This window comes from Pteropus alecto, unplaced genomic scaffold (assembly GCF_000325575.1).
Source record: "Pteropus alecto unplaced genomic scaffold, ASM32557v1 scaffold146, whole genome shotgun sequence".
Classification (NCBI taxonomy): domain Eukaryota; kingdom Metazoa; phylum Chordata; class Mammalia; order Chiroptera; family Pteropodidae; genus Pteropus; species Pteropus alecto.
Genome location: NW_006442107.1, coordinates 15,707,847 through 15,727,600, shown reverse-complemented (window position 1 = coordinate 15,727,600; position 19,754 = coordinate 15,707,847). Strand labels below are relative to the sequence as shown.

At 33.2% G+C, this 19,754-nt stretch overlaps 1 protein-coding gene across 1 annotated transcript in view; it reads left to right on the top strand.

Moving 5' to 3' along the window:
• Positions 1–19,754, top strand: part of ASXL3 (additional sex combs like 3, transcriptional regulator) — a 137,513-nt gene that overhangs the window by 57,653 nt on the left and 60,106 nt on the right. Inside the window, exons 5-7 of the mRNA XM_006919995.2 lie at positions 2,360–2,477; positions 3,420–3,539; positions 12,915–13,078. Of these exons, the coding sequence (XP_006920057.1) occupies positions 2,360–2,477; positions 3,420–3,539; positions 12,915–13,078 (402 nt within the window). The remainder of the gene's footprint in view (positions 1–2,359; positions 2,478–3,419; positions 3,540–12,914; positions 13,079–19,754) is intronic.

The following is a 19,754-nucleotide window of genomic DNA, read 5'->3' as shown; positions in this document are numbered from 1 at the left end:
AGATCTGGTAAATACAATCAAGATGCTGCTTCTGATAATCTGGATTCTGATGTTCCTCAGAGTTTACCTAGTAGCCTGCTGCTTTACTACTGTGACTAACATCATAGTAAATAGACTTTCCAATGTCTGCTTATTTGCCCCTAGAAAACTTATTTGAGGTCAAATATAATGCTTGTTTTTCAGAGGTAACAAAAAAGTATATATATTTTTTGTACACTTAAAACAGTCATTTTTTTTTGTATGGCGAGCATTTAGTATTGGTCACCTGCAGGTACGTAGTGTTGCATTTCAGTATTTTTAAAAATGTTCTATTAAGAAATGTTGTTCAAACGATTGACTAGGAAATCCATTTTCAGAAAAAAATCACTGAAATGGACTCATAGGATAGCATTCCTTTTTTCTTACCTTGGTTCCATCTCGACTGTTTAAAATTCGAAATAGCTCTGAGTTTTATTATTATTGTATTATTATTATTCCTGTCATGGTTTCTTTTTATCCAACTACTAATTTTTCTACAGTAGAGTCTTCTCAGCTTTAAAAATTGAGTAAGAAAATTTTATTACTTATTATTTACCACAAATACTATAAAAAGACATACCATCTTTGACTTTATGATTCCAGCTTTTAGTCTTATTATTTCATCTTTTTTTTTAACAACATTTTCCAAAACATTCTCCACCCTGTCATAAAATGAATATTTTTTAAATGCCTATTTGGATTGCCAAGGGAAATAGTTGAAATCAATGATATATAGACTCCTAAAAACTTATCACTCTTTGTATAGGTTTTATTGTCTTGTGAAGTCTTACATAGTGGGCAAAGATGGACTTAATTATAACTTAAGACACCATGTTGCTATGTTCTCTTTTGTTATTGGATTGATAGGTTGATGTCTAGAGAGATTTATGCAATTATGTATACACCTTGATGGAAGAAAGAGCAAATGTCTTAAATATTTTATAGCACACATGCTTTCATTAAATGTATTATTGACAGCAAGCTAAAGGTGAGGAAGACAGAGGATGACATCTTATTCATTTTTGTATTTCTTGTCTACCCTCAGTGCCTGGTACTTTGAAAAAGCTCAGTAAATCTAAGAATTGAAAGGAAAATGTCCTATCTTATTATAAGCAACAGAATCATTTGTAATAGATTTCCCAAGCCATTTACTTTCCGCTGTGGTTTTAAATCTCATCTGAATATGCCTTCTCTCATTTAAATGGTATTCAGTGTTTCACTTCTATAATTATTTGATTGCTAAATCTTTGATCAACAAGTTAGACATTCAGCTAATACCCTTTGCAAATAAAATGGGATCATTTCTGACTAATATACAGTCAGTGCATTTCAGGAGATTGTGAATATTGGTCAAAGATCATTAATCAAGTAACTGAGATATTATAAAATTGGTAGAAATTATGCAGAAACCAGGAATGAAAAGGTTTGAGACTCTCTGTGGTCAGCCTTTTAACCTTTTGAGGAATTATAACATTCCTATAACTATGAATTTAATGTCTCTTTAGTTTCGTGTGCTTAAGACCCTTTTTATTACAGGTAATTTTTGGCATAAAGCGATCGGCTAGATAAGCTGTATTTCAGAACTTTTAAATGTCTTTTATTACCTTATCACCATCGTGGTTGATTCATTTATAAAACACAAAGCACTCCCATTTGGAAAGATTTATTCTCTTATCAGTTTTTTTTTTTCCTGGATTTGCCAGAACACCGTAATGTTCGTGTTCTGAAGGTTAATGCCCAAAGTCAAGCAGACAGAAGCCAAGTGCTGCAAGGTTTCCAAGATTAGGACTGATTCCCTTCACAGAAATAAATGATTCCTGCCATGTTCAGTGATTTTGTGCAGCGCTCCCCACGGCCGAGTGAGTGCATCAATACTGTAGTCCTTACCTGCTGTACATACTGATGACACTCGGTGTTAACTTGATTGACTGAGCAGTGCACTGGAGAGGACGCACCTGCTAGAGAAGTGCAGACACATATATTTTTATCCCGGTCTCGAAACATTTATTTTACATTTATTTTACTTGGGAGTCATGGTTTCAAATTCCATGGGCTTTCAAGCCACACTGCTAAGGTAGAACAAACCTGTAAGTGCTGCTTTGTTTTCAGCATTATACCAAAAATGGTCTCAGATTTATACCCTTTGCCAAAGCCTGATTTTATGCTTTTGAGGGAAAATGACATGAAGGTGACTATTAAGAATCCTGACAAATTAGTAACTGTGGAATTTAAGTCTCTTAAGAGGTTCTATCTAATGATGGGCGAATGGATCATTTAATTCAATTCTGAGAAATCATTTTGGCTATGTTTTTATGTTATATTTTATTATCGTGTTTTATAGGCTTTGAGGCAGCAGCAGAAAAGAAGAAATGGAGTCTCAATGATGGTAAACAAGACTGTTCCTCGCGTTGTTTTGACACCATTAAAAGTGTCTGATGAGCAGTCGGATTCGCCTTCAGGTAAAGAGCTAAAATATGGTATGCTTGGCCAGTTTCTTCCCGAAGGAAACTTCCTCACTGAGAGAGATGTCATGAATTCTCTCTGCAACTGAATGATATTTCCACGTGAGCTTTTGTTTATTTTATACCCTTGACTCAGTGATTCAAAAAAAAAAAAAATAGGGTATTTCACTCTTAAAAAAATGCACCAGTTCACTCATCATCAAGGACTTTATTTGTCAATAGGCATAAGAAGATGTGTGGGGCTGCTAGTGGATTTATTTTGTTATTGCTTTGGCTTTTGTTTCGATGTTGAACTTTAGTGATGGACCACACACTGATGTGTAATGCCTTCAAAAGCAGTTCTCCTGTGAGTGTGAATTTGTTTTTCAGTCCTCTGCTGCAAAATCAAGAATCCTTTATTAGTTTTTGTGTTCTGGCAACATTCTTCTCACCTCAGTGCCGCCCTGACCTTTTATAATTTACCTTCTGTCACTTTATCAGCTTTGTGCCATTCTGTTTATTATAGACTGATATTTGCATTTTCTGTTCCTATTTCAACATAAAGTTATTTATAAAGGTATGATCTCTCTCTCCCTTTAAGCCTCTCTTCTTCCTTCATCTTTGTCTCAGTCTCGCATTGTCTCTAAATGATATAGTACTATTGAAGCTTATTCGTGTATTTTTACAGAAGATCTGAGTGTTTCTTTTAAAAGCTATCAGATCAGTGAACGTGTTTTTGACTCCACTATTAGGCCATCTGTTCTTGCTTTTTGTTCTGTTTGATTGATTTATTGGGCTTTTCTCTTTGTATCTAGTAGAGGAATCAGATTGTGGCCAAAGGTACTGAATTAACTTTTAGAAAAGGAGATTTTATCTACAGTTTTTAAAAACAATTTTAGATTTATCTTTTCAAGGACAGCAAGAGGAAGATAATGACATAATAACTATTTCCTTTTTTAGGATCCGAATCTAAAAATGGTGAAGCAGACAGTTCAGATAAAGAAATGAAACATGGGCAAAAATCTCCCACTGGAAAACAAACAAGTCAGCACTTAAAACGATTAAAAAAGTCTGGTTTAGGTGAGTGTTCAGTAGACTATGACATTTCACATTTTAGAGATTTATATCTTTTTGAATGAAATTATAGTAAATCTCAGAACATTTTTTAATGGTTAAACAAAAAAAAATTTAATCTTTCCAATTTATCTAAACCAAAAAGGGTGCTAAATAAGGAAACATAGTTATAAAGGAATGCTCTGAAGCATTGATTAGTAAATTGTGAATATTGCTTAAATATTGCTAAATTTGTAAATGACATTATCAGATGAAGCAGAGGCTAACGATGAGAGATTTAAAATAATATATGTGTTTAAGTAATCATCTGTCAAGTCATGATTCTGTCTAATGTGCAATATTTTGTTTGTGCAACTGGATTTCACTTTACTGGAATATACTTTATTGGGGGAAAATGCAATTTGTATAGCGTTCATTAAACTGGAGAGTATATTGTAGTTGGGGTTCACTGTGGTAAAACTCTTCCTTGCTTTTCATCTGTGCTGCTTGAAATATTCAGTAATGCTTGTCTGAAAAAAGTGTAAAATTGCTGAGAAGTGTGAGAGACACAGTCCATGGGTCTTGTTAAGTCAGCACCAGGTTTTCTTGTGAAGATTTCCTTTCTGATAACTTTTCATCAGGAGCTTTGTGGCAGCACACTGAGGGAAAAAGGCATATGAGAATTAAAAAGATGAAAATAAATGTATCCTGGGACAAACATTGCAATTCTCTACTGAATATGCCTTGTTGGATGTCTGGACGTAATGGCTTCATTTCTCTCTCTCAGTTATTTTACCTCTGAGTACGGTAATGATAATGACCTGGATCATTGTAACATTTTGTAAAATGGTTGATAGAAACTACAAGTTTATTGACCTGAACTTTATTACTGGTTCTGCCACTTATTTTCTTGGCAACTTAGGGTAGTTCTTATTTATAAAACTTATCTGTTTATAAAATTCAAGCGAGATTTTGACCCATTTATTTTAATTTTTTAGTAAAGGCTTATTGATTGCCTACTGTATACCAAGAATTTTGCTAAATCCTAGGAACATGTTTTCAATAAAAAGTCTTTGATTAGGATTTATATATTCTTAGATAAGATCTCTTTGTGGAAGCACAAATTATTTTCGTTTTAAATTCTTAAATGTGGCATAGTCACCTCATTTGCATTATTTCCAAGACTAAATAATTTTATAGTTTTGTGTAGCCCAAAATGTGCGAGAGTGTGTTTGTGTATAACCACATTTACACATATACTGATATATTTTTTTCTACTAGCCTTTTGGATGTTGTAAAGTAAGTATTTTAATATGGGAAGCTTCTGAAATAGAAAACTGTAATGAGAGAATGATATGTAAAGAATGTCCTAAAAAATGCTATGTTATGATACCCTAAGTAATTTAAAAGTCAGTGACCTTCAGTTAAAAATAGTCTGCTACCAGCCTCTGTAAAGTCAATGTCATAGCTTGAATTTAAGAAAATTGAAGGCACAGAGCTCTCTCTATTTAATTACTTAGCTGACATCAGGACTGGAAGTCAACAAGAGTGTATACTAGGTAATCAAGACCTTCTCAGGCACTCAGGTCTTCAGTCAGGATCTCTTGAAATCTAATTGTTACTGAGAAGTCTTGCATGCCAGTAAATGTCTTACATGTTAAAAATTGTATCATCAGAGTATTTTATCTGACTTGTTAGCAAATTAAAAAGGCAACAAAGGAGATTACTTCATTCTTTTCTACCTGCTTTCTTTTAGACTACAAAGTCATAGAAATAATGAAGCTACCTTAATGAAAGAATAGAGAAGTAAAGTCATATTCACTGCCCATATTTAATGCAGTGGTCTAGCTATTTTGACAAAAGTTATCTCATTTAGTCTTTACCTCAGTTATGTACAACAGAATTATTTCCATTTTTCAGCTGAAGAAACCAATGCCTAGAGGATTACAGTGATTTGCCCATAAATGACACAGCTAAGATTCAAGCCAAGGCATAGCTAGCTCCAAAGTTTAAACCATTGATTAACATGGTTAGATGTGGTCTGACTGTCAAATCATCTAGTCTATATCATAGACCTGTAGCCACTACTGAGGAGCAACATGGCACTCTGTAACATCATGAATCTGCCATACATGTTAAAATGCAGGCACACGATTACACATAGAAGAGAAGTGAGGGACTATAAGATTTCCTGGCTGATCCTGTAAAATCAAACAGACTGTGGAAAAGATGGGATTTAAATCAAATCAATTAGGGTAAAAATTTGTCAAAAGTAAACTGAAGGTGATTACTGAGAAGGAACTGTGACTGACTGACTAACCTAGCAAGCAGCCGGGCGGAATGTATATATCCATGCAAAATAGTACTTATTAAGTAATACTTATTAAGTAGTACTTATTAAGTAAGCCTCCAATATATGCCCAGTACTAGAAAATGAAAAGTGAAAAAATGTAAAATGAAAGAAAGAGCCATAAATGTAACCATCTCTAGACGGTAACCCACGTCTCTTTTGGAAAATAATATTTTTGATGTTCTATGACCTTAGAAATCTTACAGAGTAAAAGATTCTAGAAGCATTTTAGAGTGAGGATGGTATTTAATACTCCATAAGGCACGTTTATGTATATTTTGCTCTCCCCAATTTGCCATTAAGTTGTTAATTCTTTGGGAATTCCTTCTTGTCCATCTTTGAGGTTCTCGCCACACCTATTATATCACTCTTATTTAGTAGGTACTGAATAAGTTTTGAATTAATTATTTGTAAGTAACTGAATGAGCTAGTAAGTTGGTCTCGATGTATGAGGCATCCTGGAGAGGGCTAAGAGCACACAATAAAATGTGTAGATATATTTTCAATAACCCTCAGTCATTTCTGTTCTGATAATGATCTTGAGATCCTTATGAGAAATATATCAGTTAGCATAAGGACCTATTACTTTTGACTCTGATGATCTTATCGTAAAAAAACAAAACCTTGTTAGTCCTCTCCCATTTCTTAATTATGCATGGTAGAAAACATTATTCTGATTTGCATAGAAACAAATGCAATAATATCTACAAGGGCTCTTTTATATCGTATATCTTGAAAATTATTAAAGCAGTAAATATTGAACCACCAAATAGTCAGTTGAAACCACATCCAGTGAGATGAAAGGTAGGTGACAGCTGAAAATGGGATTTGAAATGCACGTTTTCTTGCCTAATCAGTTGTTTTAATATCCTGTCTCCTTATCTTAGCATAGGATGAAACTCATTTAAAACTTCCCCTATGGAGTTTCCTGAGGTACCTGTGGTACATTATAATCTTGCAGTCTACAGGGCACTTAGAAGATGGATCGTGAACATTTAAAAAAGTTGCTTAGTGATATTCTCTCTTACCACTTGTTTTGTATTAATTTCTCATATTTTCCCCTAAAATATAAGTTCCTTGCATTAGCGGTCATTTACCTAAATCAGTTTTTAATGACACTTCTTTCTATCCCATCACCACAGTAAAAGTTTAAAAAGTGTCTGCTAAACAAATCTGAGATTCTAGTGGATGTCTCTGAGGGTTTTGTCATAAATATTCTCACTAAGCTCAACTTCTGGGATGCATTCCAATATATTTTATTTGGTTTCATCTTTTTGTAGTGAAGTATTATAACTTTACTAGTTTCATAAAATTTATATACTTTTAAAATAATGTAGAAAAATAAAAATAAGATTTGAATAATAACCCTAAATCTATCATGCAAAATAACTCCCCCCAGTGTTTTATAAACATTATTTGACATCTCTTAATGTGTATGTATAGGAAGAGATCATCTTAGAAAAACTGTATTATATTATTTCAATTAAAAGTATTAAATTTAAGTTTAGGCTGAAAAGTAAAAAAAGAACAGAAGTAAAAAAAGAAAATTGCTAATCATTGCCACAAGATATATTCATATCTAAAAGTACTCTCCAAAGATATTAAAAATATGAAAAATCAAAATAGGAGTGATTATCTTTTTAACTATTCATTTAACTTTGGACCAGGGATCCCCAACCCCCGGGCTGTGGACCACTACCGGTCTGGGGCTGTTAGGAACCGGGCTGTACAGCAGGAGGTAAGCGGCAGGCAAGGGAGCAAAGCTTCATCTGTATTTGCAGCTGCTTTCCAGAGCTAGCATCACCGCCTCAGCTCCACTTCAGATCATCAGGCATTAGATTCTTATAGGAGCATCTGTCCCTGGTGCCAAAAGGTTGGGGACCACTGCTTTGGGCTATATATTATAAAGGATGGGGAAATAATTACAATTACAGTCTCTCCTGCCTCCATGTTTTTGTTAGTTATATTATTTTTTTTAAACATCAAGGTTGTTGACATATTTATATTCTGTTTTATAATCAGAATCCCCTTAATGCATTAACCCTGGTACTATATTTTAATGGATTCAGTGCTCTCTGATAGACTTTTTACACAATTTCTTCATTGGTAAAGGCTATGTGGATTGATGTAGATGATTAGATTTTGTCCTCTTGATAAAATTTTTTCCCTTAGACTTTACTCTTTAAAAGCCTGTTTTTCTTCTCTGAGCTCACTCAGAAGCATTCCTCCCTAATATCTGTGAGACAATGAAGAATTCTTTTATTTTTGAACTATTTCTGTTTTTTTGGCTCATTCCTCCTGTAACAAAAGGCTCTGCTCTGCCTCTGGCGTATGCTCTCTGTATGACTGGTATGTCTCTGTTTCTGTGTTTGTGCATTTTATACATAAATCCCGTGTGGGTTCCCTTCTGGGAAATATGAATCTTTCAGCCAGCAGACTACCCACTGATCAACAAGAGCTCCAAAGTCTGCAGCCTTTTCTCAGATTGGTGCTCTTCCAACTCTCTTTGGTCAAAGTAATAAGAGAATTTCCCTGGCTCTGGACACATTCTCATGATTTTTATCATGGGGTCTGTCTAGTGTCTTCTTACATAGCATACACTCTCATTGTGGCAAGTTGGCAACTGTTGCTTCTCCTCCCTCCTTCTCTCGACCTCAACTACTTTATACTCTGGTGTCCAGGAGTTAGGCACTAAAACGATTACATCTTTTTCTTCATCTGAATACTTTAGGGAGGTGAGTTACCAGCTTTAACAAGATAAGACAATCATATAATTGAATTGTTCCTAAGCCAATTAAGAGTAAATGCACAAGGATAATTAAAAAGAAATTAAACATTCTGTAGGGTAGCAAATTTAGCAATAAGTTTATCTACTCCATTTTGTTCCAAAATTAAAAACATATTTTTACTTAGATGGACATCTTTGAAATAGATCTTTTGGTTTTGTCTTAAAAGAGTATATACTTCTCTGAATTTTTTTTTCCATGACATTCTTAAAGAGTTTGAACCATACTAAATAATAACCAACAGAATAAGTTCTACTTCTCACGTTGCTTATAACATAAATTTCAAAAGTTTTTCAATTTTTTCATTTCCCCACCTCCCCTCCCAGTCAGAATCACTCTTGGTAATTGATCTCAATTCTTTCAGATTGAGGCTCTTTAGGCCATAAAAAAAAGAATTAAGCAAATTTCTTTCCTATGTTTTCAACATTTCTGTCTCTAGGTTTTACCTTTACCTCTTCTGAGAAAAGAAACTTCTTCCTAATTCTCTTCCTGTGGTCTTTTTTGTCATCGTTGTGAAATACTTCAAACATATAGAAAAATACAGATGCTAATAAAGCAGACATTGACTCAACAGATACTGGAGTTTGTCAGATTTGCTTTAGATTTTTAAAATATAGGTACAACTTTTATACTTTTTATATTTATAAGAGATTGGCCAAAAATTTTCTCTTAGTTTATCCTTATATGTACTTATTCTGGAATAAAGGTTATATTAACTTCATAAAGTGAATTAAAGAGCTTTCTTTCTTTACCTACTTACTGAAATATGTATAAAATGAAGTGGAGGGAGAGTTCTTGGATGTATTGGTAAAATTCATTTTCAGAGCTATGTACAATAAGTGCTTTGTGTGCATATGGGATGGGAGGTCGCCTATTTATTCATTTTTGAAAAGTTTTTACAAACTTATTTAGATTTTCTATTTTTAAGTTAAATTTGAACATTTATAGACATAATAGTTTATCTGCCTTCAGATATATTGACTGAAGTCATTGTATTATGCTTTTTTAAATCTATTTTTAATTATAATTATATCTGCCTTATAAATCTATACTATATCTCAGATTGTGTCCCTACAGTTTATTCTCATTCATGTTCATTTATAGATCGCTTACTAGAGGTATACCTATTCCATTAGTCTAATAAAATAAAAGCTATTTTTTGTTGTTGATGGTCTTCATTGTCCTTATATTCTATTTCATGAATGTCTACTTTTATTCTTACAATCTTTCCTTCTTTCTCCAGTTTTTATTCTCTAATTTATTTATTAATTTCCTGATTTGTACACTTTTAACACTTGAATTTTTAATATTTTTCCACTCTCTAGTATATGCAATTTACCTTTAAAACTAATTTAGCTGCACTTTATAAATTTTGGCATTTTCACTTAGAATCTGAATATTTTGTTATTTTATTGCAATTTTTTTTCTTTAGCTTATGAAATACTTAGAAGCGTCTTTTTGAATGTGCAAGTATATAATAGGTGTGAGAGGATTGGAGTGTTTCTGTGTTTGGGTTATTGATACCTAATTTATTTCTTTTTGGACAGTAAGATAAAGTTTTACATTATTCTTCAGTATTTGTTGAGACTCACGGGTCAGTTTTGTTTTGTTTTGTTTTGTTTTTTGTTTTCTTACTGTTCCTTGAGTGCTGACAAAAAAAAAAAAATGCTTTCTCTTACGGGCTCAGTGCAGTGTCCTATATTAAATTCATTGGTTCAGGATTGATCATTGAGTTGTTAAAGCACTCTGTATTCTTAAGACAAGTTTTTTGTCTCCTGTCTTAATTTCTGATGAAATATATTAAAGCTTCTAACTAGCATTGTGTAATGCCAGTTTCTCTTTTTAATTATCTAACTTTTAGATTTTGAATGATATGCTGTTTAAATGGATGCAGGCTTAATAAGGTCATTATATTTTCCTGGTGAATTACTCCTTTTACACTTAAGGAATTATCTTTTTCATATCCTGTAAGGTCTTTTACCTTTATTTTGTCTGATATTAATGTTGTAGTATTGCATTTTTCTGTTGTTTTGAATGCCTAGTATTTCTTAGCTTAACTCATTTTCATCCATTTGATGTGATTTTTAAGTAGATCTCTTGTAAGCAGCATGTAATTGGATTAAATAACTTTTAAATATAATGTAAAAATCCATTTATATTTATTTTGATTGTGTCAGACTTAATTTTTAAATTTTTTCCTCCTTTTATGCCTTCCATTTGATTGAGTTTTCTTTCTATGCATTTGTGTGGAAGTTTTGTCTTTTTCGTTTCTTCCAGGGGCTACCCTATAGAGTTTTAACAAAGTAAAGAACTAGTTTGTATCTCTCTTGCTCCCAAACAGTGCCAGGGTCTATAGTGTTCTCATTTCAATCACACCTTCTTATCTTGCATGTAGTTATTGTCTGTTTTATTTCCACTTTGTTTTAACTATCATTAGTTATTAGTATTACTTTTCGCCGTTAATGTTTATTTGGAGTTACCTCTATTAGTCTTCCATTTTACAGTGCTTCTGCTACCCTCTCATTTCTAGTTTGATTTAATTTCTTTATTTGTCAAGAACATCTACTAGTGGTTATTTCAGCAAGATTTCTAAGGGACAGAGTTTCCATTTTGGATATTGAATATGTTCTTACATCACTGTCATTTTGAGAGACTTTGTTATTAATGAAGTTCTAGATTGACACTTATTTTTTTTGGCCCTTTGAAGATATTTCGCTGACGTCTATTATTTATTGATGATAAGGTTTCTGTGTCTTATTATCATCCCTTTGAAGATAATCTATTTTTGTTCAAAATTGTTCAAAATTTTCTTTTAATTTTTGATGTTTTGTGATTTCAGCACATCAAATGTGCATTTATGCTTTTTGAGATTTGGTGTATTGCTTAATCTGAGGATTCCTGTCATTTTTTCAATTCTAAAAATTTCAGCCATTAGATCTTCATATATTTCCTCTTTGCTATTTACTGTTTTTTTTTTTCATTCTGAAACTCTTATAAATGTGCTTTCTGACTGCTTTTTCTGTTCCCTGTATGTCTTCTCTATCCTGTTTTTTGACTCATTTTTTATGCTGCAGTTTAGATATTTTCATTAACTCTGTATCTTATTTAATAATTCTTCCTCTGCTATGTCTATTGAATATATTTTTTTAATATTTAAAAATATAAATTTTTTTAGAAGTACCCTCTAATTCTGTTTCAGATTTGCCTACATATTGATCATAATGTTCTATTTTTTTCATAATGGTTTTTATTCTTTTTGTTATCTCTAATTATTTAAAACAAGAGCCAGCCATTTTTCTGTCAAGGGTCAGAGAGTAAATACTGTAAGTTTTGCAATTCATGTAATTTCTGTCACAACTATTCAATTCTGCGTGGTAGTGTAAAGGCAAACCTAGGCAATATCTAAACAATTGGACATGACTATGTTCCAGTAAAATTTTATTTACCAAAACAGGCACTGGACTGGATATAGCTCATACACCATAATTTACTGACTCTTGATTTAAAACATACTCTATTAAAATCACACTCAAGTGATTCTCTTAACTCAAATAGCTAAGAGTGGTAATTCTTCTGTTTGATGTATCAGCTGACAGATAATCTGTCCATCACAGATTATTTTATTGTGTGTCACAATTTTGAGTTGTGAACTCTGCATACAGCCTTCTGTTGGAAGCCAGTGTGCCTTGAGTTATAGAATTATTCTTCAAAACATACTGGCATTTCAGACTTTGCAGCTAATATTTTTCTAAAGGATTGCTTTTTAAATTATTACCCTCAAAATACCTTGATAAAAATATTCTGCAATAATCCAGTATTTAGTGTTCTACCTGACACGTGGGGAGCACACAGCCATCAGTGCGACCGTTATCTCTATTAAAATTAATAGCACTGTTATATATTATTCATCTGAGGTCTTATAGAATCTACAAAACTTATAATTGTTCCTATTTATGCTCTCAAAGTTTTTGAAAATTCCGGTTAATTGGAAGGTCATAATTAAAATACTTCTTTTTCTAGACCTGCTGCTACTTTGAGTTAAAAATATACATAGTATTGAGTGAAGCATAGATTATGAAATTAAAGACAATTAAGGCAAGACTGAAACACAAAGAAGCTTTATTCCTTCTGAAATATCATTTTTAAAAGGGATAGCATTAAACATATTTATGAATATGTGTGTTCAACATATACAGTATGAGTCTTTACAAGTGCATGATTTTCCGAATCTATAGTAAATTCATGCCTCTTACTTCTTTATCACAGGACACTTGAAATGGACCAAAGCTGAGGACATTGACATAGAAACCCCAGGATCTATTCTTGTCAATACTAACTTGAGGGCATTAATAAATAAACATACGTTTGCTTCCTTACCTCAGCATTTTCAACAATACCTCCTGCTTTTGCTCCCAGAAGTGGATAGGCAGGTAAGTAGTTTAGATATTTGATATTAGTCACTAGTTATATTATTATGAAGTGGCAAGTCTGTTATTGAAAATGACCGATAAGAGGATGGATTGTTTTGTAATAATATATTTATGTAATTTATATACTTATTGCTAGCATTAGTGTATTTGTTTAATTTGCCAAAAACAAAACCATTTTTTATTATCAATGGTGAGCCAATTCAAATTTTAAAATACAGCACATTGCTGTAGAGTGAAAACTACAGACTTACCCACAATGGGAAAGGAAAACAAAGAAATCTAACATTCCATTATCAAATAAATTTTTGAAGTAGCTGCTCCTTTGCCCACAGGGAATATTGAAGTGCAGCAATAAAAAGCCAGGGTTTCTAAGAAATTATGTAAATGTTTTTATTCTCAACTCTTTCCAAAAGCATTTAAAATTTATGTTTGCAGTTGCCTTCTGAGAGTCTATCATCATGAATATGATTGCCTATAAATAATCACCTTTTATCTTTTTTTTAAGTATAACTGGAAATGTTTTCTGTATTTTTGTATTTTTGAAATGTCTCTAAAATAAAGAAATACAAATATAGACCCATAATAGCAAGCATCAATCATCTTCTAAAGCTGTTACCTTAGAAAAGAAAAGGAAAAAATTTTTTCAACATGTAAACTTTTATTAAGTTTCACAAAAATTATTAAATGATAAAAAGGAAATATTTCCTTGTGATTCTTATTTCAGTAAATTTTGACACAGTATAGTTTCCAGTTGATAGACATAATGTTTATGAATTTTTATCTCGAAATGATGGGTACTTCCATAAATTAAAATGGGCAATTTTGAGTCAGCATTTCTATATTAATTTGAATAATTTTTTTAGCTTTTTATTCTGTTTTCTACTAACCCACCTCCTTTCATACATACTTAAAATTTGATGAGCTATATTCCTATGTGTCTCTTTGGTAGAGATTATTGTTCATATTTAGAAAAATATTATTTTGGTTTTGAGTACATTTTTATTTGGGAGTTTGCCTTCATTCTACAAAAATCTTTAATATTTACTATGAATATGATCTGTTTTAGGTGCTTTGAAATAATGGACAGTGACTACTAAATGTTTATTGAATCAATGATTAAATATACTCTAGTTGGATTCATAAGCTATATTTATAAATAATCAAAATATGAGGTAGAAATAGGTAAGCTTAAGAGGAGGAAGCACAAAGCACAAAATATATTGTTTTCATATGCAGAAGGTAAAAATCAGAGACAAATTTAAGATCCTTGAATTGGGCCTTGAAATATAGGCAGAATTTGAAAAATATAGATGAAAATGTGGCAAGTGAAAGTTTCAAAGATAGAAAATCAAGAGCTAATTTTATGAGAGTCTGGATTAGAGGAAGAACAGTGCAAATGAATCTTGAAAGACAATTTGAAAGTCAATTTTGGAAGATTCTTGAGTCTGAGGCTGAAGAATCTGAATAGTGTTCTCCCTGTGTTTACAATGCAAAGCCATTGAGGGCTTTTGAGCAGAGCTATAATATATAATATCATTGCTTTTTAAGAAAATTATTCTGGCAGCACTAAAAAGAAATGTTAGAGATGGGAAGCATGAAAGTAAAGATAGTTGTTAGAAAGCAATTTTAGTTGTTTCAAAAAGGCAAAATGAGGGCTTGAATTTTGAGAATAGCATTGAAATTAAAGAGGAGAAGGATAATGCTGTCATCATCATCATCATCATCATCATCATCACCATCACCATCACCATCACCACTACAACTCTCATCCAGTGGTAGCAATTTTACATTTCGTCAAATAACAGTTGAAGTAAGATATAGGGAGAAGCCACTGAGGACTCGGGTTTCAAGCTGTGACTGAGAATTGAGTTCAGGAATTAAGAAAAACCGTATTCTTATTATTATGGTTTTTTTGGTGGTGGTGGGGAACTGATTTATTAGCTACACAACGATTCTTCCACTTCAACATATGTATGGTTTATCTTGCTTACAATTCTATTCCCAGCTCCTGGAATAAAATTTTGCATATATAATATAGTCAATAAATCTTTTTGAAATGAAGAAATGACAAATTATCCTATGTTCAGCCAAATATTTCAGTAACCCAGGAGGTCAGTCTAAGCCCAATATTTTATTCAACCTGTAACAGTTTCTGTTACTCAGTTTTTTTCTAGTCACTGTGAGAAATATAAATGAATAAGGCACATTACCTGTCTTCAGATAACATCTAGTTCATCAGGAAATTATTTATTCAAGAAATATTTACTGAGCATGTATTATGTGCTGTGCACACTTTGCTAAGTATAGAGGATACGAGAAACTTCTGGGAAATAATAGACAGGAGAAAGACAACCTCATGTTGAAACACTGTAAAATATACACTTTTCTCATTACTAGGAAAGAAGTTTAATAACTTCATAAACCTCCACCAAATTTAGCACAAGGCCAGGCAAAGTAATATGAATATCAAAATGGAAGTATAAAGAAAGTTCTCTGAGGGTACAGAGGATGAAGAACTTTAGTCTGAAAGTAACATTGGAGAAGATTTCATGGTGGAAAGGATACTGAAAGTTGACCATTGAAGGACTAACAGGTAGTTTTGCAAGTATAGCCAAGAGAACGTGAATTTTACAGAGGGAGAGCATGTCATTTACAAAGGCTTGGCACTTGTGTTTCCGGACAGTTTGGTAGTCAGCATAACTGGACCAGGGAAAAGCAGTGAGATGCTGTGCTGAAGAATAGTATGGTTAACATACTTCATGACCTAGTTGCAGACTAAGTTCTTTGAACTTTTTCTGAAACCAGTGGGTAACATCACAGATTTTTCAAATGAGAAATGGCATGCATAGAATAATTTGTACAATTATTTTAGTGCTTGAACAGAGGGTAGGGGAAGAAAAGGCAAAGGATAAATAAAATACAGTCTTTTCTTTCTCTTAGGAGCCAGTAGCCCTGTGAATGATGGATCAGACAAGCAGAAAGATAAGACATGGGGAGACTGGTTGAGAGACAATTGTAGTAGTTGAGATCTGCGATAAGGGTCCGACCTTGAGCATTGGCCTTGGAAATGAAAAGAAAGAACTAAATTCCACACATAGTTTCAACCCACATGAGTAGGAATAAATGACAGATTTCCTGTGAGATGGGGTCGTAAAAGGTCTAGAAGGCAACTGGTAATTTTATTATGGGTGACTTGGGAAGACAGAAAGGCTCTGTGGGCCTATCAATATTTGATACCAAGAAACTTAGAGCCTTTTCTCTCTGTGTCTTGAGGTGAGCTCAACCCTGTCTCCTAGCAGAAAGGTAGCTGATGCAACAAGCTATCAAAACTGTTGGTGTTTCAGTCCAGCTTATAAATACCCAAATGGGGATGAACACCGCTGTTGTCTAGGCCAAAATCAGTAGAAAAAGCATGGATATATGAATCAGATTACATATATTGATTTGAGCCAATGTAAGGTACTATAATTATGTGAAATATCTAAGAATTTCGCTTGTATGAAAGAAATCTTCATATATTTTTACAAAATTTGAAATTTCCAGCTTTCTTGTTTTCTTCCTTTGAGTACCCCAGGTTTCTGCCTAATTTCTTCCCTGGAGTACTACAGGGTCTCTTACTCTGGACCATATGAAGCCAGGGTTCATTCCATTATTACATCTTTAAAATATGGGAAGCTACGTTTCCCATTTATCTTGCCACTGCCAATTGTTATTAAGTCAGCCCGTCTGGTATTTTGTTTTCCTACATTTATACTTTATTTTTAGAGGTATTTTTAATCTTAGATTACTTTTTTTTATTTACTCCTAGTTGTTTTATAACAGTGTCACTTCTACTTTTATATTTTATTTTACTCTTCATATATTATACTGCAAGTAACAGAAAATAAAACTGAAACTGACTTAAATAAGGTGATTTATTGGCTCAGGGTAATTAGAAGAGAAAGATTAAAGTGGGCTTCTGGTGTTGGCCCTGGTTTCCATTATTATCAAGGACCTATTTAATTATCGTTTAATGAATCAATCTTCTCCCTTGTTTTTTGCACTATGCTAAGCCTGAATCTCTTTGCAGGAGGATGGCTACCTGAATCAAAAAATTAGTACTTGCCTCTTAGTTCACATTCATGGAAAAAATACGTCTATCCCAGTATTTCAAAGAAAAGACCTAAGATTTACACTAATGGTACTTCTTAGATCATATGACCCCTTCTTAATGACTCTAGCCAAGGAAATAGAATATGCAAATTGGTTTAAGGCAACCAGGCCTACTCTTGAACCTTAGCGCTCACCGTCTCCTGAAGTAAAATGGTGTACTGTGTAGAGATCGGGGATGCTTCAGAAATCTGGTTTTTAGGAAGTTCTGTTAAAAGGATATGCATTGGGAGTAGGGTGGAAAGAAGCTCAGTCATCGACTAATAGTGCCTATAGTCATGGGACAGGTATTGAGTTTGGTTTTAACATATTGGGTTGAGATGCTTCTACTATACGAAATGTCTGGAAATTATTATATCTTCAGGTTTGAGATTGGATAAAATCTACATATATTCTAGTATCTGCTATGGGATTTGATGAGACTGTGAGATATCATAGTCATCCCAGAGGAATACATATATTTGTAAGAGAGTATGGGTAAGAAAAAGTATGAGGAGTCAGGGAATAGATAGAATATTCAAATCTATCAGAAATCATCAATGTGGAGATCACATACAGGCAACAGTGTGAAATGGACATTAGGAGGTCATTGTGGAGTAAGTTGGATGTCTTTCCTTTGTCCTTCTAGATCTACCCTTCAACCTTCTTCATTCTGCTTTGCTTCAAGAAGCTAACCCATAAATAGACTAGTGTATCAGGAGGACCTAGACCTTCTCTGTTCTTTTTATTTTAAAATAATCATAAACTTTTAGAAAATTTAATGGTACATAGAGAATAAATTTCCAGCCTGATCATCCATCCTGTCCCCACTCCTGATGAACTATGACTTTAAGTTTACATTTTCTACAAACAAGTACTTTCTCATACAGATCCACAATCTAAGCAATCAAGATCAGGAAATTAACAACAATCATTATTATCATGTGATTCTTAGATTCTTTTTTAAGTTTAGCCAGTTGTTCCAATAATGTCACTTTTAGCAACAAGATCCAGTACAGAATCTTACAGAATCTTTATCTCCTTTATTCCAGAACAGTTCTTCAGTTGTCTCTTGACTTTTATAATTTTGACTCTTTTGGAGATTATAAAACAATTTGTGTGATATTTCCTTGTGCTTAGATTCAGATTAAGTGCCTTTGAGAGGAATATACTATGTGATGCTATGTTCTCCTTGTAACTATTCAATGGAACACAATTTTGATTTGTCCCAGTACTGATGATGATCTGCGCTTCTCCAATGTAAAGTTATTTCTTCTCTGTAATTAAATAGTATTTTATGAGGAGATTCTTTCAAACTGCATAAATATACTGTTCTCTAGACTTTCAACTTATTCATTTATTTGTATCTGTATGGTTGCACTATTTCTTGATTTTTCAATTGGTTATTGTGCTCAAATTGTCCCAGATTTGGTCACTGGGAGCCTGTTCAAGCAGTTCCTGTGTCTTCTTATTTTTCTCCATCATTCTTTGAGCACTTCATTATTTTGAAGCATATCAAATTGTTCCAGTTTCATCTTATACTTTCTTTGCCCCTGCTCAGTAATGTACCCTTTGTCCAAGGAGCCATGGTTCCCTTTAGTGGAGGATGGTGTTTAGAAATCAAGATCTCACAAAACGTGTCCTCTTTGCTGTTAACGTGTTACTGCTCCCAGATCTAGGACAGAGTTAGGAAATATGAATAGCATGTGAATACATACAAACACATGTGTATATGTGCACATATGCCTAAGTCCTGGTCAGCCCTTTTCCCCTTACCTTTCAGGTCAAATACTATCCCCCATTATTAGCTTACTGCACTATCCTCTGTGGTTTTGCTGCACCTTGACCACACCTTTATAAATAGTCACATTAATTTATTATCCTCAAATAGTCTTAACTTGAATGAGCCACCTGTGCCTGCTAGGACTCCCAACTAACTAATGACCTTTTGAGATACTAGGGTAATCTGAATGTAAGCAAATCTAGTGCTTTGGGGGAGGGAATGAATATGTAATGCATTTATTCAACCAATATTTAATACTTATTTATTTAATACTTATTACATATCAGATAAGCACTGATGATACATACATTAATAAGCACAGTACCTACCCTGAGGGAGGTAATGGTTCTAGAAGAGGAAGAGATGTAAAAGCCTATATAGTTATAGAACTATGCCATGATTGTAGTATATGCATTGTGCTATGGGAACATAGAGAAGAAAATTATATTCTGTCTGTGGTAGTTAGAGAAGGCTTCAAAGAGAAGGTGTCACATGAATTGGGAAGGTGAAGTTTACCAGTTAAGTCTGATGTGATTTCCTAGTAGAGGAAATATTTGCCAATAATAACACATTACATAAATCAGTCTGAGGCCTTTTGCATAGATTATCTCCAGTCCTTCTAGTAACTCTCCAAAGAGTCTCTATTATTAACCCAATTTTACATATGTGGAAACTGAGGATCAGGGGGAAAATAGGACTTGCCCAACCTCTTCCAAGTAAAAACATGGGAGCCAGAATTTGAACACAGATTTGTCTGACTCCACA